Genomic DNA, 21183 nt, shown 5'->3' on the forward strand with positions numbered 1-21183 from the left:
AGACAGGATCCGATTGTCCAGCATCTTCCTGTCTACGAGGTGTGCTTTTAAAGGCACTGCCCTCTTAGCGGCCCAGGTAGATAAATCGTGGAACTTTGAAGCCAGACAGGTCTTGGTTTGATTCTGGTTCTGACTCGTATTGATGTGTCCTTGGAAAAGTGACACAGCCTCTCCGAACTCCAGTTTCTCGCACATAGAGAAGACATGAAGCAAATGCTAACTAGGTTGAATGGCGTGGGGTTATTCATGAGGCATGCCTACAGGGCGTCTATCACAGTAGCAGGCCCTGGGCACACAGGAGATGCCCAGTGGGTATAGCTGCTGCCCTTGCTGCTGAGCCGATATGAAGAAAGCATCCCATGTCGCCGGGAAGGCAGGGTGGGCTGGAGGCGCTGGTGGCATGGCATGTTGCCGTGTGCCAAACACTGGGCTGGCCCTCAGCTGGTCCTCACCACCACCTTAGGCGCTATGATTCTGCCTGTTGGTACGGATGAGGAAACTGAGGCTCAGATGTCAATGACTACCTGAGGTCCTATTGCGGGAACGCAGCAGTGCCTGGGTGGAGAGGCCCTGCATTGCATCCTCAGCCTGTGAATGGTCCCTTTGCGAAGCCCTGGGGAGACATTGGCCCTGGTCTCCTGCTCTGGGGCAGGGCTCCCCCAGAGAGGAGCCGGAAGGCGGTCCTGGCTGGTAACGAGCTCTCTTGTTTCAGGCTGCCCTTCCCTCCCGGGGACCGAGTGACCTTCAACGGGAAGGAATGCATGTGCCAGAAATGCTCCCTGCCCGTGTCGGTGGGCAGCAGCGCACACCTGCCCCAGGGCCTCCGAAGTAAGTGGGCACTGAGTGGGGGTGCTGAGTGGGGGGTGCCGGGGGGGGGGTGCTGAGTGGGAGGTGCTGGGGAGGGCTTAGCAGGGGGGTGCTGAGTGTAGGGCATGCTAAGTGGGGGTTTGCTGGTTGTGGGCGGTGCTGAGTTGGGGGCGTGGTCTCTGCAGTGCCCAGGGACAGGGCCTGACAAACAGGGACCCAGAGCAGCAGCAGTGGCAGTGAACCGCTATGGATAAATGTGAGGAGGCAGCCAGGGATGGAAGTTTCTGGGGCTCTCATGCCGCCAAGCCTTTGCACTGGCTGTTTTCTCCACCCCATGTGTCTCTCCTGCTCTCCCATCTAATGCCCACTGCTGCTTTCGCCCGGCTCTAGCACATCTCCTCCAGGAAGCCTTCCAGGTCTCCTTCGGGTCCTTTCCCTCTGGCATTCACTCCCCTCAGCTCCCCTCTGTTAATTCCAGGCTACTTGGGACCCCTTTGGACCCCCGAGAACCCGTAGAAGAGCACTGAGCTCCGGGCTCCCGCAGTCAGGGGCCCTCGGCTTCACTGCTCCACCTCCCAGGAGTTAGGCCTGCTGTGTATGCAGTGGGAGCTCAATAAATGCTTCTTGAATTAGGAAGCAGGAGGTCGTTAGTGTGAAAAAAAAACAAATGCCAGCCAAAGTGTCAGGGGTTTGCAGGTGTGGGGCCAAGTATCAGCAAGAAGGGGGCAGCCAAGTGGCCTTTCCCAGCCGGGGTGGCTCTGCTGGGGCATGAGATGGCACATAGGCTCTGGGAGGGGAGCCCGGCACACCAGGACCCACCGCTGCTAGGCACCTGCTGCAGAAGCCCACTCTGAGCACCGTGGTCACTGTCGTGTCCCCAGAGGCAGGGCCACGTGTCCCCAGACGGAGGAGAGGTTTCCACTGATTTCTGGAGTCAGCATCTTGCCTGCAATTAATTTCCTCTCCTGTGTCAAATGCCTCCTTTCTCCCCCACTTTGTCTGCTGTGTTGAGAGTGTCTATAGAGGCGATTCCACTTCTAGCTTCCCAGGAGTGTGGCGTTGGCCCTGGGAGCTGGTTATAATTTGACTCTGTAAAACGAAGCGAAGCCTGCATCCCTTGGGATGAAGTTCACAGCAGCACTGGGTGGGGAGGGTGCTGCTTCGGGACTTGCTAGGAAAGTCCTCCATTCAAAAATCTCTCTCCAGCTGGGGCCTGGATTGATTGAATTTTTTTTTTAACGTAAACGTGGTTTTATTTAATGCCTTTTATCCATCTTTGAGAATTTGGCTTCACAAACAGTAGTACTGTTAAAATGAAGTTCAGATAGTAATCAAAAGCTCTATGGCAAATTTTAAAAGGGGGAGATCAGTTTTAAAGTTTGTCCAAAGCTTCCTGGCAGCCAAATTAAAAAGGGAAACATGGGCTGGGCACGTTGGCTCACGCCTGTAATCCCAGCACTTTGGGAGGCCGAGGCGGGCGGATCACCTGAGGCCAGGGGTTCCAGACCAGCCTGGCCAAAGTGGTGAGACCCCAGCTCTACTAAAAATACAAAAATTAGCTGGGTGTGGTAGTGCCCGCCTGTAGTCCCAGCTACTCAGCAGGCCGAGGCAGGAGAATCGCTTGAACTTGAGAGGCGGAGGTTGCAGTGAGCTGGGATTGTACCACTGCCCTCCAGCCTGGGTGACAGAGTAAGACTGTCAAAAAAAAAAGCGGGGTCGGGGGGATGGAAATATGACCAATATGACCAACCACAGAATCACTGTCTGAGATTTTTTTTTTTTGAGGTTTTCAAAAATACCCTTGGCAGAAAGACTCTGCCCTCTCCAAATGTAAATTTATTTTGAAATATCAAATTTGCATTTTCAAAGAACAAAGCTCCCAGGACCCCTAGACATCTAATAATGTAACCTGCCCCTTCCCCCAACCTGTGGTGAGAATCCTGAGCTTAGAACCATTTCTGCGCCTAGAAAGCATTGAGCAGCAGTCCTGGCTCCTGTGTGGATGTCTGCAGTCTTCCCGGTCCGGCCTGCTTTTGTTGCCCCAGCAGCTGTGCCTGGAGGAGCTCTTCTGCAGGTGCAGGTGTGCCCTGTGCATGGCAGGAGTGGGTGTGCTGGGTGCTCAGTGTCCGTCAGGGGGCGGAAGTACCGAGGGGTGGGCCAAGGCCTTTCAAGTCCAAAGCAAGTGAGCTTACCCCGCTAGGGCCAGAGGCTGTCTAAGGAGGTGGCCTTGGCTCTGAAACTGGAGACACAGGTTGAATTCCAGCAGGTGGGTCTGGAAGGGGGAGGGTGCTACAGGTGAGAAGAGAGTGCAAAGACTGAACACACCTGTGAAATGTGCTGGGGGCACCCCCCAGACCCATGTAAGTGGACAGGGCTGCAGCGTGGGCACCCCCCAGACCCGTGTGAGTGGACAGGGCTGCAGCGTGGGCACCCCCCAGACCCTTGTGAGTGGACAGGGCTGCAGCGTGGGCACCCCCCAGACCCTTGTGAGTGGACAGGGCTGCAGCGTGGGCACCCCCCAGACCCGTGTGAGTGGATGGGGCTGCAGCATGAGCACCCCCAGACCCGTGTGAGTGGACGGGGCTGCAGTGTGGGGGTGGGGAACAGGAATGACGCTGAGACAGCAACACCAGATGGCAGCTTCCTCCAAAGCCACGCCATGGTGTTCTCAGTACATCTGGAGGCCATGAGGAGCCACAGATGGTTGTGGAGTGGGGTAGAGTCCAGTCAGTCCGGAAGGTAGGAAGCAGCACCGTCTGCCTGGCCGGCTTGCCGGGTCAGGGGACAGCAGGGCGGAGCCTCACTTGGCTGCCTGTGTGGCTGCCCTTCCCTGGGGAGGGGAGAGTGGCTGGCTCTTGAGGCAGAGCTCAAGCTTGAGTCCCGTGGCCCTGAGCTTCCCTCTGCTGCCCCAAGCAGGCCACTCAGGAACAAGAAATCCTTTAGGGTGGGCCACACAGGCGCCTTCCAGGAGGAGCAGCCAACACCCCGCAAGCCTCAGCTTCCCCACCATGCTCGTTGGGGGGTCCCCTGTGTCCCTGAAGCTCTGCTCCTTCCCGTGAGCCCCAGCTCTCCAGTGCTGACCCATTGCTGGTCACGAGCCTGCCACAGGTTGGCCCTCCTAGGGTACAAGCACCGCGTGCCGACCCTGAGGCAGCTCTGAGCCCAGCTACCCGGGGTGGACCCTGCACTCACCACTGGGGGCCAAGGGCAAGAGGTGTCCCCTCTCTGGGCCTTCGATGTGGGCATGAGGCCAGCCAGGGTGTGGGCGGCAGGCTGGCAACTGGGAAAGATGGGCTTGGCCTGGGGAAAAGGGATGGCGAGCAGCTCCATCCATGCTGAGAAGACCCCACGTGTACTTCTTGGGCCTGGCTGCCGTGCTCTTTAGCTCCACCCCCTTGACCTGGGGAGGCCCCACCAGAGTGAGGGATGAAGGGGCGGGAAGGTGTGTGTGCAGTCCCAAGGTCCCGGGCCCAGGGATGGGGCTTTGGGGTCCTCCACTCTTCCAGCAACAGGGTTGACCACCTGGACTGTGGCACGTGGAGTCCCTGTGTTCTGTGCTCCTGCAAGGGTAGTGCTAAGAGGGTGGGTGCCCGGACCAGAGCCCCTGCCCCCTTGCTGGCTGCGTGGGAAACAGGAGAGCCTTGGGGTGAGGCTGGGGGGTAAACCCAGGAGCTCCTGCTGCTCCCTGGCTGCCTAGGAAACAGGAGAACCCCTGGGTGTGCCTGGGAGGTAAACCCAGGATCCTCGCAGGAGCCCCCGCCCCTCTCTGGGCTCATGGCAGGCCTGTGTCCCAGTCTAGTCCTGACCGCAGTGCACTGGGGCTGAACTTGAACATGTTTTATCTTTTCCAGCGGCTTTTTTTCCTCGGTACAGGTTCCTAAATGAAACTGCAAGCCAAGTTCACGGAGTTTAATCACTTTCAAGTTTTGGAGCTCGGTCAGAGTCCTTGTTTCCAAAACTCAATCTCAGATTTGATCTAGAATCTGAGACTCCCCCTACTCCCCTGACCCTGGTTAGACCTGGGGTGCTGCAGTGGGGGTCTGGCTCCTGCACCTGCACCCCCTGAGCTCCCAGCTGAGGCTCCAAGAGGCTGCCCGGCACATCCTAGCCACCCCCCACCACAACCACCCCCACCATGACCACATCTGGTGGAAGAGGGAGCATTTTGGGGAAAATAGGAAAGCGGAAGGGTCTAGGAGGGTCATGCTGTTGCTGCTGCTGGCAGTGCCAGCCAGGATGTACGGGCACGTGGCCAGCTGACATTGGAGTGTCCTGAGGCCCCTTCTGCCCTGCTAGGGACATTCTGCCAGTGACAGCTCTAGTCCACAGCCTGTGTCACACAGGACTCTGAGCTGCCATGTGCAGAGCCCACAAAGAAATATGGAGCTCCAGATGTATTTGGAAAGTGAGGATGTGGTTTCCATGGCAACACTCCTTTTGCACCTTGCTCTCATCTCCACGTGTACTGCTGATAGGAGAATGAGGGGGCCAAGGCAGGTGTGAGGTTGGCATCTCCCCTGCAGCTTGGAGCTCAAGGTCAAGGGAGCTTCTTGGCAGGGGAGGGCGCCAGCCAATATGGTAGGAGGCAGAGTGGCGGAGATGCCCGCAAGGGCATCCCAGAGGAAGCAGGGCCTCCCGCGAGGGGCCCACCTGGTGACAACAGCAGTGGCAGTGAGAGCAGAGGTGGGCCTACCTCACCAGTCAACGTGTGTGCATTTATTCACGGATCACACGTGCCCTCACTCCACAGGCACAGAGAAGTGAAGTGACTTCCCCAGGTCACAGCCAGTGAGGGGCAGAGCGGGGATCTGACCACTGCTCTCCGTTGCCTGTCCTCTGGTCACCACACAGCCCTGTGTGCTGTGCTCCCTTGACGTGCAGACAAGCCAACAGAGGCTTGGATCAGGGATCTCAGCTCCAGTACCATTCACATGTGGGGCCAGAGAGCCCTTTGGTGAGGGCAGTTGTCCTGGCAAGGTTAGCATCCTGTGTCCACTACCGACTAGATGCCTGGAACCCTCTCCAAGTTATGACAGTCAGAAGGGTCGTCAGACATTGCCAAATGTCTCTTGGGCAAAAGTGCCCCACGTTGAGAGCCACTGCCACAGACCTTTGCAAAATGTACCTTATCACCTGCTGAGTGGGGGGAGCCAGGAGGCTGTCTGGGCTGTGCGTCGTCTGCCTCTGCAGAGACAAGGGAAGGAGCGTGGCGAAGGGGGTGATGTGGGGGTCGCCTCCTGGACTTGAGAATGGTGGAGGCATCCTCTCACTTTGGTTCCCATTCATTCATTCATTCATTCATTCATTCATTCCCCCACGTGTCTCTCAAGCCCGCAGCCTGTGCTGGGCACCCAGGGTCCTGAGATGAGTAAGAGGCCCCCCTTCCCTTGGAGTTTGAATCTGCTCTCTGGCTGTTTTCCAAAGTAGCATGTGAATTTGCACAGCGTGGTCACTTAGGAAATCCTGAGCTTGACCAACAGCTTTGTGAGTGTTCGTTTGTTTTAATTGTTAAAAACAATGACTCAGGTCTCTGCCAAAAGAAACTAAGGAGGCCATGCACAGAAGCAGCCTCCGCTGAGCTCTTACCACGCAGCAGGCCCATGTGGGGTCTCGCCAATGCTCACTGTTCACCCGGGATGCAGAGGCTTTGGGCCCGGTCTTCTGTGTAAATTAGCGCTGGATCTGGGCAGGCACCAAGTGCGGAGGTGATCGCTCCACCCCACGATGAGGAAATGGGGGCTCCCGCAGGAGGAACACGCTCCGTGTGACCCAGCGCCTAGTGGGGGCCAGGATTTGTACCCAGCGCGTCAGGCCCTGGGGCCACCTTCTTTCCATCTTGGGTGGAGGTGTCCTTGGGCGCGAGGGTCCCTGCTTGGTCTGTGAAGTACTCAGGGGCTCCTGCAGGTGGCAGGCCCTGTTTGTCAGACACCCTCTTCCTGCCTGTCCATCACGGGGTCCGGGGCCTGCCGTTGTCATGCCCCCAACACACAACCACACCCTTAAACACACGCAGACACACACTTCCACAAACACACTCACACGCAGACACACACTTCCACAGACACACACACTCACATGCAGACACACACTTCCACAGACACACACACACTCTCTCACACAGACACTTCCACAGACACACAGACACACACACGTAGACACTTCCACAGACACACTCTCACACGCAGACACACACTTCCACAAACACACACACACACTCACATGCAGACACACACTTCCACAGACACAGACACACTCACACGCAGACACACACTTCCACAGACACACAGACACACTCACACGCAGACACACACTTCCACAGACACACACACACTCACACGCAGACACACACTTCCACAGACACACACACTCACATGCAGACACACACTTCCCCAAACACACACATACACTCTCACACGCAGACACACACTGCCACAGACACACAGACACACTCTCACATGCAGACATATTCACACATGCAGACACAAACACAGACATAGACACGCTCACGTGCCAGTCACACACACTGACACACATTCAGCTATGACAGGTGCAGGTCCCTGGAGTGAGGGCGTGTATGATCCATGAATCAATGCATACCTGGGCGGTTGACTCAGTGGGCCCCGCTCTGTCGCAGTTGCTGCTGCTGTTGTCACCAGGTGTTCACCTTGCGAGAGGCCCTTTCCCTTGGGGATGCCGTCATAGGTGTCTCTGTCACTCTGCCTCCCACTCCCCACCCCTGACCTCATATATTCACAGGAAGACTCACGGGAAGACTCAGGTGACATACAAATGCACACAGTCCCGTAAGATGCATCCACATACTTACAGTCACACGCTATGCACACAGATGCACACGCACTCACCCGCATCCCACGCAGGCTCATGCACCAGGCTCTCCCCAGCTCCCCAGCCTGCTCCACCTGCTCTGCCAGGGGCACCCCTACCTGCAGCACACCCATGATGCTGGCTGTGGAGCCCCTGGTGTGGTGGCTCATAGGGTGGAGGAACTGTGGGCCACGGGCTCAGAGCAGGGCCAGAAGCTGGAAGCCCTGTGCATAAAGACCAGGCCCTAGGACACGGGGCAAGTGAGCAGGGCAGGCATGGCTGGGAGGGACAGAGAGGGCACCAGGAGGCCAGGCAGGGGCCCACGAGGCGAGTGGCCATGGGGTGGAGAGTGCCAGTCACCATGGGGATGACAGGAAGAGAGAAGGTGGGTTTGGCTGGCTGAGTGCAGCAGGAGGGCTCCCAGGGCTGACTGGGTTGGGGGCTGGGGGCTGGCTCAGCCCTCTCTAATGCAGTCCATTTCCCTTCGGAGGGCACATCGAGTCACAGTTGGGTTCAACCTGGCACGTCTCTGTGCCGGGAGCTGACTCCAGTCTCCGGCAAGACAGGACCTCTGTTTCTTCATCTAGGCTTCCCCGGCTCACAGCCCAGGCTGCATGCAGTCAGCGCTCAATGCATGCAGGGTCAAACTTCCCGAGTTGCCTTCCCCATGCTCCAGAGACTGCTGTGTGAGAGGCTCCTCCCAGCTGCTCGTCTGCCCCGCCCCTCCGGCTGCCCCAGGGGCCTTCACGGAGTCTGGAGAGCAGGGGGCCTCCCCCACACCTCTCACAATGGTGGGGGTGTCCGTGTTCTGTTCTCTTTCTTCCAGGTTGTGGGGGCTGCGGCACAGAAATCAAGAACGGCCAGGCCCTGGTAGCCTTGGACAAGCACTGGCACTTGGGCTGTTTTAAGTGCAAGAGCTGTGGGAAGCTCCTGAATGCCGAGTACATCAGCAAGTAAGTGGGAGGAGGACTCCAGTGAGAGCCTCCGCTCAGGCGTCCCTACTCTGCGGGGGTCCCACACTCTGCACGTGTCCCAGGCACCACCCTCTCTGCGTCTCTCCTATTCCTCATGCAGCTACTCTTGTCCTGCCGCTGGGTGAGAAGCGTGGCCCAGAGCCTAGGGAATCTGTCCTGAAAGCCTCGTGTCCCCCTTCCCTGGCCAGCCCTGGCTTCTCTAATGGCGTTTGCAGCTTCCAGCTCCTTTTTTATGGATGAGAAGCAGAGCTGCCAGGGCTGCCAGGGCTGAGTTTTTGAAGTGCCTTCCCTCTCCGTCTCAGTCCCCCTCCACCATCCCCATGGGATCAGCTGCCCTTTCTGGCGCCTGGATGTGCTGCAGGAGGTGAAGCAATGTCAGCAGAGGCCAGCACGGGGATGAGGAGAGGGTCTGACGATCGCAGGTGTCAGGGCTGGGGCCCCACAGCCAGTCACTCTGTCTTCTGCAGGGCGGGGGCCCCTGGGACGGCTGCCACCGGCACCAAACATGTCCCACAAATGTGCAGTCAAGCTGGGGTGGTGGCCGGTTTAGGAACCGGGTAAGCCTTCTGGGAAGATCATGGCCTTGAATGGAGGCAGCTCAGGGCCAGGAGCTGGGGGTGGGTTTTAACCCTGGTGGGGTCGGGAACCTGAGGCAGGCAAGCCTTCTGCATGGCGCAGGTGAGGGGCGAATATGTGGACGAGCGGAAAGAGGGCAGCTCCTCTGAGCGCAGAGGCCCCTTCCTGGGAGCTAGAGGGTCTTTTGTCTACACTGTGCTTGTTCTCAATGCCCAATGGGAGCAAAATCATCACAGGAATTGAGGGAGATGAAAAACGTCCTGTGATAAAACTGCATGGAGTGAGGCGCGCACACACACACACACACACACACATATACACATACACACACACATACACACACACACATACACACACACACACACATATACACACACATACACACACACACAGACACATATACACACACAGACACATACACACACACACATACACACACATACACACACACATACACACACACATACACACACATACACACACACATACACACACACATACATACACACACACATACACACACACACATACACACACACATACACACACATACACACACACATACACACACACATACACGCGCAGATGCATGCACATTCGAGCGCGTGTCACACGGAACCTGAATCACGTCCGTGGATGTGCCCGTGTTCACTTCCTGGCTGAGGGTGTATACTAATTTTGCATCACCACTGGGGGAAACTGGGTGAAGGGTACATGGGACCTCTCTGTGTTGTTTCTTACAACTGCTGTGGAATCTGCAATGATCTCCAAGACATCATTTTAAGTAAAACCTCCAAACCGAGGTGAGCTTGCACCCAGGGTGAGGGACCTGTGGGGCGCATGAGTTTCCCCGCCTGTGTCACAGTCAGCCAGGGACCGCCCGGTGTGGTGCACACAGCCCCGTGCAGGCGGCAGGCCCCTCCCGCAGCGTTGGCAGCTCACCCACACCCTGCATGTTACTTAGCAGCCTCCAGAGCTGTCCCAGAATTGACGAGGAGGGCGTTGGTGTTGCCATGGAGATGTTATCTTTAACCTCCCATTTGCTGCAAATACACCCATTTGTGGGTTATTACAGGAGTCCTGAGGTCAGCGGCATTTGGAAGTAAGCCTGAGGACTCATTTTGTCTCCGTCTCACGTGGAAGGAAGGGCTGCCACTCTCTCTCAGCGGCAGCTTAGCCCAGCTGTGGGCCACTTCCAGACTGCAGCCAGAGAGGGGCACCCAGGCCCGGGGCTCATGACCCCACATCCTGGGGACCTAGCAACAGTACAGAGGTTGCAGGAAAAGAACGTGAGCTGGGGTCTAATCCACGGCAGCCTGGCAAATCCTCCCTTCTGTAGCAGCTGTGTAAAAACTCAAACCAAATTTGGAACACTACAGCAACTTCAGCGATGCTGGAGGGGGGTGCGTTGGAGTGGCAGGCACCCCACTTTGTGCCAGTCACACCCACACCTGCTAGGTGTGGCCAGGGCTGGGAGGACAGCCCTAGTTAGTAATGACAATGGCTTCAGCCACCTTGGAAAGGGCCTGCCATTCTCTTCATTCGTCCTTACTATTATTTCCCCCATTTTGCAGATGAGGAAGCTGAGGCTCAGAGAGGTTAAGGGACTCGCCCAGGGTCACACAGCTGGGATGTGGCATTTGAGTGCAGGCCTGTTCACTTAACCACAGCTCAGCAGCACTTCCCCGCACCAAGTGTGGCCACTGCTGACCTGCCCTCCCCGCATCTGCACAGCCATCCCTCCTGGCATGTTGATCTCTTAATAATCATGAAAACAGGTGTGAAGATCATGATAACAGGAGCTGTGCCAGGATGACCCTGCAGATGCCTTTCTCTATAGCTCATTTATGCAGGCTCAGAGGAAGCCACTGCTGGAGGTGCAGGCCCAGGATGACAGGCATTCGACACCAATTCCCTGAGCCCTGTGCTCCTGGCACATAGCAGGCAGGTCGCACGTGTGCGTGGGGACAGGGGACGGACACGTCTGTGCAGCCCTCCTGCTCTTTCCTGCACTACAGAAGGCCAGGCCCCTCCATGTGTGGCCAGAGTCAGCCTTTGTCACCCCCTCATATTCTGGGGCTGTGATGCAGGGCAGGATGCAGGGGGGACAGTGAAGTCTCGTCCTAACCTACGACACCCTCCCCTGGGCTTTCTGTCATACTCCAACCCCATCCCCAATGTGGGCGCCCTTACTGTCCCCCCTTTTTGGCTCACAGTTTTCTGAGGTGCCCCAGATGTTGAACTTTGGATGGAAGGAGCCAGAAAGAAGAGCCAGGTCTGCAGAAGCAGCTCTTGTTCCCCAGAAGCTGCTGCTGTCAGCCCTTCCCACCCACTGAGTAGGTGGCCTGGCCTGTGCTCCTCAGTTTCTTCGTCTGTGAAATGGGACCATTGTCGTCCTATTTCTCGTGGGGCTGGTGTCTGTGTGAGCCCAATGACACGGTCTGTTGGAGGCGTTGTTACCTGGGCAGGAGGAGGTGGACATTCTCCCACTTTGAAGGCAGAGCTTCTTGTTGGTGAGGGTTGTTAGATCTCAAGGGTCTTCGGGTGACCCTCGCCCTGTGCTGACTGCCTGTCTCACTGCAGGGACGGCCTGCCCTACTGCGAAGCTGACTACCACGCCAAGTTCGGCATCCGCTGTGACAGATGTGAGAAATACATCATGGGGCGTGTGCTGGAGGTGAGTGCTGTGGGCCGGGCCCCCGCCCTCTCTGAGCTAGGGCCTAACCGCACCCTGGGAGTTGACTGGGAGATTTGTGTGTGTTTGTGCAAGAGTCTGTCTGGCTACAGCTTCGCCTCGCTACTCCTGCCAGCTCAGCCACTGGACGCCAGCTGCCCAGGGCCTGCCCAGTGCCATCTCCTCCAGGAAGCCTGCCTTGTGATGCTCTCTTCTGTGCCACTTGACAAATTCAGAGCATGTGGGAAGTGCTTTGAGATGTTTGGCCCAACCGTTTGCTGTCTCGATTGGGACTCAGAGGCACGGAAGATGGAAGAGAGCACACAGCAGGACCTCGTCCCCACAGGAGGTGCGGCGGGGCCAACCGGCAGGCAGGGCAGATAGCAATTATATGGGGGGAGCTTCTGAGGTGCTGATAGGGTTGTATTCCTTGGTCTGGGAGGTAGTCATGCGGCATGTTCCCCGTGTGCAAATTACATGTTATGCCCTTTTCTACATTTTGTTCAATAAGATAAATCCCATGGAGCAGCCAGGACCAGAACCCCGCCCTCCAGATTCACAGACCCCCACCCCTCCACCCTGCAGCCCACCCTCCAGATTCACAGCCCCCCCCACCCCTCCACCCTGCAGCCCACCCTCCAGATTCACAGACCCCCACCCCTCCACCCTGCAGCCTACCCTCTCCAGGTTCACAGAGTCCCCCACCCTCCAGCCTACCCTCTCCAGGTTCACAGAGGCCCCCACCCTGTAGCCCACCCTCTGGATTCACAGAGCCCCCTGACCCTGCAGCCCCTCCTTGGCTCAGTGCTGGGTGCTGGTCAGGCAGGTGGACCGTCTCCATCCCTGGATTGGCCCATAGTCCATGGGGGAAGCGACAGGTGACCAGGGGATTCTCGGGAATGGAGAGGGGCTGTGCCCAGCATGGGAGTCCCTCTCGAGGAGGTCGGAGGTCACAGGAGCTGGTCTCTGGGAGTTGGCTGGGGGGATAGGGCAGGGCTGGGGATGAGGATGTACGGAGGGGCACTGAGGAAGGCTTTGGTGCAGGGAATGCCGGGCCGCATTGGAGTTTTAGAGCGCTCCCACTGGCTGCCGCAAAGGTCAATCTGGAGAGGGTGGAATGGGGTGAACCTTTGGCTCCCCTTTCCAGCTCCCACAGCTGGTAGCCAACACCCAAGAGCGTTCAGAATGCGGAGGGGAATGGAACCGTGAGCGCAGAGTTGCTTTTCTGGCACGAAAAAGACAGCTGGCAGAGAGCTGGACCTGACCTCAAGCCACTTTCTTTCAAACCCCCATCCAGCAACTCTACCTGGTGGGGGGACAGGGCTGGCCACCCTCATCCCAGTCCCAGTCACTGTGTCTCATTCCCCTCTGCTGCAGACTCCAGGGGGCTGGATGCCCCCACAGGAAGGGTCCTGGGCCTGCACAGAGCTGTGCGCTTCTCTGTGGAGTGGTTCTGAGAGGGATGTCCTCCATTCTCATGGATGGGAGAAAGTTTGCAAAGTCCAGAGAGGTGCTAAGAAGAAAATAAAGCCACTGATTGTGCAATTATAGTTAGCCTAACTTTCTGGCCAGTTTTCTTTCATTTTTCCTTTCCGTGTAATCACAGTTGATCTCAAACCATCTGTGCCATGTTGTATCCCAAACATCTCTGTGTTTCCCAACTCGGATTTCCTATTTAGCAGGTTCCCGGCTTATTATAAACTCCTCATAAGCATCTCTTCTTTTCGGTATTGTCGGGTCTTTTCCAGCGGCTTCATGGAGATACAGTTCACAGCTTGTCCATTTCAAGGGCACAAGTCAATGGTTTTCTTTTTTCTTTTTTTGGAGGGGGTCTCACTCTGTTGCCTAGGCTGGAGTGCAATGATGTCATCACAGCTCACTGCAGCCTCACTTCCCAGGCTTCAGTGAACCTCCCACCTCAGCCTCCTGAGTAGCTGGGACTACAGGTGTGCGCCACCACACCTGGCTAATTTTTGTAATTTTTGTAGAGATGGAGTCTCACTGTGTCACCCAAGCTGGTCTCGAACTCCTGAACTTAAGCAATCCACCTGCCTTAGCTTCCCAAAATGCTGGGATTACAGGTGTGAGCCACCGCACCCAGCCCATTCAATGGTTTTCTGTATCTCCACAGATATTTGCAGCCATCAGCATAGTCAATTTTAGAACAGTTTCATCACCTTGGAAAGAACCCCATACCTTTTAGCTATCACTCCTGTACCTGCAAGCCCTTGGCAACCACCATTCTACTTTCTGTCTCCATAGACTTCCCTTCTGGTCATTTCATATGAACGGAATCATAAAATATGTAGTCTTTCATGACCAGCTTCTTTCACATAGCTTGGTGTTTTCAAGGTTCGTTCAGACATAAGCTTTACTCTCGCTTCATATTTCATCATGACTCTCAGAATTACCAGGCTGGGCCGGGCGCAGTGGCTCAAGCCTGTAATCCCAGCACTTTGGGAGGCCAAGGCGAGCGCATCATGAGGTCAGGAGTTCAAGACGAGGCTGGCCAACGTGATGAAACTGTCTCTACTAAAAATACAAAAATTAGTTGGGCATGGTGGTGCATGCCTGTAATCCCAGCTACTCAGGGGGCTGAGGCAGGAGAATTGCTTGAACCAGGACCAGGAGGCGGAGGTTGCAGTGAGCCGAGATTGCTCCACTGCACTCCGGCCTGGGCTACAGAACGAGACTCCATCTCAAAAAAAAAAAAAAAAGAAAGAAAAAGAATTACCAGGCTGATCATTTATGGCTGGACACAGTGCCGCCTTCCAGTTTTTTACAACCATCAGTACCATTGCAGTGAACACCTTTTTTAAATTAATGCTTTGTTTGCATTTCTAATTTTTCCTAAGATATATTCACAGAAATGTAGAAGTTGAGTCAAAAACTAGGAACATTTTTAGTGTTCTTGATGGTTACTATAAATTGCTTTCTAGAAAGATTATACTGATTTACAATCTTGTCAACAAGATATAGTATTTCTCATCTAAACCATTGCCAACTTGATAGGTGGAAACATGGGATCTTGCTTTTTTCATTTCTTTTTTTAGAGATGGGGTCTTGCTCTGTCATCCAGGCTGCAGTGCAGTGATGCAGTCACTGCAGCCTCGACCTCTTGACCTCAAGCAATACTTCCTCAGGCTCCCAAGTAGCTGGGACTATAGGCATGCAATACCAATCTTGGATAATTTTAAAAATTTTCTTAGAGACAGGGATCTTGCTGTGTTGCCCCAGCTGGCCTGGAACTCTTGGCCTCAAGTGATCCTTCCATCTCAACCTCCCAAAGTGCTGGGATTAGGGGTGTGAGCCACCACACCCCACAGGATCTAACTTTAATTTGCCTTTCTTCAATCCCTAGTGAGGCCGAGTCTCCTTTGTTTTATTTATTTATTTATTTATTTATTTATTTATTTATGAGACAGAGTTTCGCTCTTGTTGCCCAGGCTGGAGTGCAGTGGCACAATCTCAGCTCACTGCAACCTCCACCTCCTGGGTTCAAGCCATTCTCCTGCGTCAGCCACCTGAGTAGCTGGGATTACAGGTGTGAGCCACCACGCCTGGCTGATTTTTGTATTTTTAGTAGAGACAGAATGTCACCATGTTGGCAGGCTGGTCTCGAACTCCTGATCTCAGGTGATCCACCTGCCTTAGCCTCCCAGAATGCCAGGGTTACAGACGTGAGCCACCACGTCTGGTCTTTTGTCATTTTTAGCCATTCCTAATTCTTGTATTTCAGTTATCTGATGTAAATGTTGGCTGCTTATCTATTGGCGTCTTCATGCTTTCTGCGCAGGTGGATCACATAAGACTGCAGATGTTCTGTCTGCCCTATAAGTATTTTCCTGGGTGGCGATCATATCTGATATTTATAGCCAGTCATGCATCCCAGGGACGACGTCCTGCCTGGCCCTCTCCTCTCTCTCCTTCTCCTGGGGCCGTGGCCTCTCCCTCTCTCACCCCTCCCCTTGCCCAGCCCTCGCTGGCACACCCCACCCTGTAGGAGATGGCAAGGGCTCTGGAGGAGCCTGCAGGATAGGATGGAGCCTGGCCTGATGCACCACCTGGCACCCCAAAGCCACGTTTCCGTTCTCTGCAGAGAACAGCCCAGACCTTCCACACTCTCCCGGACTGCGCTCCCTGCCCACACAGCGGCCCTGTCTTCTGCTTGACAAAGAGATGGCGGCCAGACCTCAGCGAGGACAGCCTGACTGGCTCACTCTCCATGAGACCCCATTTCTATCCTTACTCTCTCCCCTGACCTGCTGCTTCCCGCATACCACCCCCACCCCCACCCCGCCTATGCCTGGGGCCCGCCCCCCCGGCCATCGCCCCCTCTGCCGTGCTTAATCCTGTCCCTCCCATCTTCCCCACCTTACCTGCCAAGGCTTCCTCCCCAGTGGTGTTTTAGACAGTGTTCGTCTCTCCCATTAAAAACAGCAGCCTGCAGCCTGGCATGGAAGTCCCCGCTGCAGAGACTCAGCCTCCCCTCTCCCTTCGAGGCGGCCCTGCTGCCTCTCAGAGACCCTCTCTGTGACCCTCCACCTGCACTCTCCCCGCTGTTCCGCAGATCTGGGGGCTTTGTGTGCAGGAAACCCTAAGGCCTTTAAGCCTCCTCTTACTGAACCCCCCTGCCTCCCCAGGGGCCATTCAGGGCCTGCGTTCCCCACTCACCTGCTGTCCCTGACCCTGCTCCTCTTACACGCAGGTGGCTCTGATGCTCAGCCAGGCCAACACCACATGCAGGCACGCCCCCTCCCCCATATACACACTGCCTCCCACCGCTCACCTGGGTGTCCAGCTGGATCCACCCATGTGCCCGGCCATCAGCCACTGAGAGCCGGTGGCAGAGCCAGACTGGAGCCCGGGCCTCGCAGATTTCCCCCGACCCTTCGTCTTCTCCTAGTGCACAGATGTGGGTTTGCATTTTTGGCTTAATAGCATAGCCACGTTGGAACATCTGGTGGCCTGAAGTGGGGTGCATCTTGGGTGCAGTCAGCTGCTGCTGTTGCTGCTGCTGGTGCAGGAACCTCACCTGCCCCGCCTTTCTGACATGGGCAGCAGCCCCCACACCAGAGAGGCCCTGGCCTGGGGTCAGGGGCAGACCCCACCCAAACTCTGGTTACTCTGCCTCAGGCACGATCCGCACTGGGTGAGCAAAGTGGGTTGCATCGGGCAGTCAGTGCCCCCCCCCCCGCCCCTTCATGGCCTGGGAGGCAAGGGTCCCACGTCTGCAGTGTAAGCATCCCTGGTATTTAATGCCAGATACAGAATTTGGGGTACACCCTGGTTCATCGGGAAGGAACCATCCTAATTCGAGGAGCAGGAGCAAAACAGGTCTGGGTTTTTTCCTCCTCCTCTGCTATGGAGGAGAAAGGGCCTCCCGGGGAAGATTAATGCTTTTGTTTTCGCCTCTGCCGGGGAGGCGAGTCTGTGGCGGCGTGGCTGAGTCGGCGGGCTCCACACAGCTCTGAGCATCCTCCCCGGGTGCAAGGTGGGAACCGCGGGCGGGGACAAGCCTGGCTCCGCAGAAGGGGAGCTGCTGCTGCTGCGGTGGCGCTGCCTGATGCTTGGCCCAGCGTGCCGGCGCCCAGCCGGGTGACAGTGGACTCCCGGGGCGCAGCAGGAGCAGGTGACAGACCGCTGGCTGAAAGTGAGGGCATCCACCCTCGCAGGCACACGTTCCAGGGAGCGGGGCACTCAAGCAGGGCCGTCAGACTGGGCTCTGGTGCCCAGACACCGTGCAGGTAGGAAGCCTGGCCCGCAACTCCAAGGGGCTGATGGGGGCTCACCGGGGCCAGGCGGGGCTGCGGGTAGGTGGGTTTTTGGGCACAGAGCAGTCAGGTGTGAGACCTCGGAGCCACTTGTTCCCCCATACACCATTTTGCCCCCCAAGGCGCTTGGCAGTGCCCCTGGCTTCTCTCTGCAGGACCCAAACACAGAGCATCCCAGGCTCCCACCACCACCCGAGCCCTCGCCTGTGCTGTGTCTGTGTGTGGCGGGCATGGTGCCATCCTAAGTGCTGGCGCCCGTAGTGCCCGCCTGCCCGCGAAATGTGCATTTGGTGGTGACAGTGGGATTTTCCTTCCCCGTCGCTCCCTCAGTTTCTCCTAAACGTGCAGCACCCTCATGTGTGTTGGCCTGCATCCCACCCATCTCTGCGTGTCTGTCCTGATGAGCTGGCTCCTTGCTGGGGTCCTGTGGGAGCATGGAAGGGGCTGATATCTGTGCCCCACTCCTGGGCCGGGATGGCTGGCTAGGGATGGGGGAGGCACTGGGCTGTGGCAGCAGAGGTGGGTGGCGCCTGGCAGCAACTGCGGCAGAGCCGGCTCCTGGGGACGGATGGCACCGCCCCCACAGAGGGAGCTGGGACTCGGCAGGCAAATCCACGGGGACAGCGGTGTGACCAGCCTCTAGACCCGCGCTGCATAAAGGGAGGAGGTGTGGATGAGGGGAAGCCACTGGCTTCAGTGTTCAGAGCCCAGCCTTCCAGGGACTCCATCCCTCCCTCGCCCTGTCAACACCTCCCTGCAGAGGTGGGCGGGAGTGGGGGCGCCTCTTTCCAGCCCCACTCTCTGTTAACCCTGCCAGGGCTGAGGTCTGGGCCCCATGTGCCTCGTGCAGCCTGTGCCGGGGCCATCTCCACGGCAACGAGAAGCCCAGCGTCCCCCTGGGACTGCGAATCAATTCCTCCTCCCTTTACTCCTCCCCTCCTCCTTCCCTCCCTCCGCCCCTCCTCTTTCCTTCCCCAGTCAACCACTCCCTTCTAGACCCTTCCTGGCCTCACCATGTGTTCCACCCTGGGCTAGGTGCTGGGTTCACGGAGATGCAGGTGACAGATCCCTGCCCTAGGGGAGGCTGGCAGGAAAGGGGGTGCCCAGGCTGTCTCTGCCCTGGGTCAGGGACCAGTTGAACATCATTCTTGCAACTGCAGGATATTTGTTCTTTGCTTCATCTTGTCTGTCTTGGGGCAGGAAGTGGCGATGACTCGTCATTGGGAGAAAACAAACCGTGTTTCCAAATAAATATACAGCATTTCTGAAGGGCAGAGGTGATCACGACTTCTCAAGTCCCCAACTTCTCTCGCTCAGAAGGAATACCTGTTTATCATAAAATAAGCCCAAATATTCATAGTGCCACCCCCGCAGCTAACTACTGCTGGCATCTAGAAGTCGTCCTTTTAGTTTTTGCACACGTGCAGATACACACATCCACAGACACACAGAGATATACACACACAGGCACCACCCACGGAAAACACACGTGGACACAGACACAGGAAGAAACAGACACACACAGTCACACACACGAGACAGACACACACAGGCACAGACTCACATACACATAGGCCACACACAGGACACACAGACATACACACACAGACACAGATTATACACATACATAGACACATGCAGACACACAAGCATACAGAAAGACACAGATGACACAGGCACACTCAGATACACAGATATATACACACACAAAGCACACAGACACACAAAAGGACACACAGATCACATACACGTACAAGACATGCAGACAGCACACTTAGGCACACAAACAACTCAGATGGAAATAAACACACAGAAACACATGATACAGCCAACAGAAACACAGGGACACAGACACCAACACAGACACACAGAAAACACACACGGGTCCCACAGACACGTACACATAGACAACACATAGAGACACACAAGCACACGGAGAGACACAGATAACATTCATGGACACAACAACACATACACAGACAACATGTGGACACATGGACACAGAGACTGCACAGAGCAACACACAGACAACACACACACACACACACAGAGACACTCAGGTATGCACACAGACAACCAAGACAGCACACACGATGCACACACAGAAAGACATCCACACAGACACACAGGCAAAACATGGAGACACACAGACACGCACATGCGCACACGCCCTTCGCCAGATCACCGCGTTCCTGCCTTGCCTCATGCCAGCAGCACATCAGAGCCCCTGGTCCTACCCTCCCATGCTGGCCTGTCGTGTCCTCCCTTGCATCCGCTGATCCCCGGACAACGTGCTCATCACTGTCTTTGTAGCAGGACCCTCCGAGCCTGGACACGCTGAGTGCGTGTAAACATCTGCAGGCTGGATTCTGCCAGAGCCTTTCCCAGACTTAGTCAGTATTCTCTGGTCCTCTCGGGCCGCTCAGGCTGCCCTCCTGGGCACCGCATTCCCTTGTTCAGAATGTCCCCACTGGACAGCTCCTCTGCCAGTGCCACTGCTGGAGGGGACAGCGGGGTACAGCAGAGAATGAGGCCAGTAGGCCAAGCTCTCCTGAGGCTCACGCCCTAAAGGGAGCTGGGTAGAGAGGAAGAGGGAGCAGGGCCAGGAGTGAGTGCACTGGACAGGCCTGGGCCCAAGAGGAGCTGTGTTCCAAGGCGCGGGGAAGGTCTGAGGAGGGCCCCAGACCTCGAGGGGCCTTGCTGGGCATTGCTCAGAGTGGAGCCCTTCTTTCTGGGATGCAGTGGCCCCTGGGGATTCTGGGTACTCTGTCCTGGCTGCCGAACTCCCCCAGGGGGATCCCCTGCTCGCAGCTTTCATTTGTCTCTTTATAAATATCATTTTGTCTGTGCATCACGGTGATTAGGGCTTTTAAGATCTGGACTCGGTTCTGGAAGTTCAGAAAGGAAACTAGAGCTCTGAACTGGGCCGGTGACTGTGTGAGGAGCAGCTGCTGGGAGCTGCCTGCCCCAGAGAGGCGCGGCCCGCAGGCCCAGCCCCAGCCCTCGGCTGAGCGGGAGCCTGGAGCGGGGAGGAGGGAGGGAAAGTGTGGCCGCTGTCCAGTGGGCAGAGGAGGCCTTTGCACCCGGATTCCGTGGTTGGATTCAGGGAGGAAAGGGGCCGCCTGCCTCAGGTGTGAGGGGTTCATGGCAGAGAGGGCCGATCCATTCTCCAGAAGCCCAGAAACGGGGGCCGCCAGCTCTCCTCTGCCAGGACAGGAGGGGTTTCTGGAGCCGGGGCAGCTTTGCCCCACTTCTGTCCTGCTGGCCCTGCTCTGCGCATCACAGTGGGGGTGTCCCTGAAACCTCTGCCCTCTGACCCGGCACTGGCTGAGGACCTGTGGTCGCGCTGAGCCATCACAGGCTGTGGGTATGCGTCCCTGGCACCCCGTTCTGCCGTATTAAAGATGACAGCCACCCCTCAGAAGGTACAAGATGTCTTCCTAAAACCATGCGCTGCAAAGTCTTTCAGCTGCTCGTCTATTTTGAAAGCTGAGCCATCTTGAGCCCCACACGGGCGATGCTGGGACTTCCACCTGCCTGGGGAGCCGTGCAC

At 56.6% G+C, this 21183-nt stretch overlaps 1 protein-coding gene across 8 annotated transcripts in view; it reads left to right on the forward strand.

The window, feature by feature from the left end:
* ABLIM2 (actin binding LIM protein family member 2) overlaps window positions 1-21183 on the forward strand; it is a 193437-nt gene that overhangs the window by 69884 nt on the left and 102370 nt on the right. For 7 of the 8 annotated variants that reach the window (XM_025386403.1, XM_025386398.1, XM_025386399.1 and 4 more), the window contains exons 4-6: window positions 713-828; window positions 8459-8585; window positions 11766-11859. In XM_025386403.1, coding sequence (XP_025242188.1) covers window positions 713-828; window positions 8459-8585; window positions 11766-11859 — 337 coding nt within the window. Of the gene's footprint in view, window positions 1-712; window positions 829-8458; window positions 8586-11765; window positions 11860-17202; window positions 17604-21183 lie in introns of those variants that run through there. The other variant, XM_025386406.1, reaches the window with a different exon arrangement.

This window comes from Theropithecus gelada, chromosome 5, assembly GCF_003255815.1.
Source record: "Theropithecus gelada isolate Dixy chromosome 5, Tgel_1.0, whole genome shotgun sequence".
Classification (NCBI taxonomy): domain Eukaryota; kingdom Metazoa; phylum Chordata; class Mammalia; order Primates; family Cercopithecidae; genus Theropithecus; species Theropithecus gelada.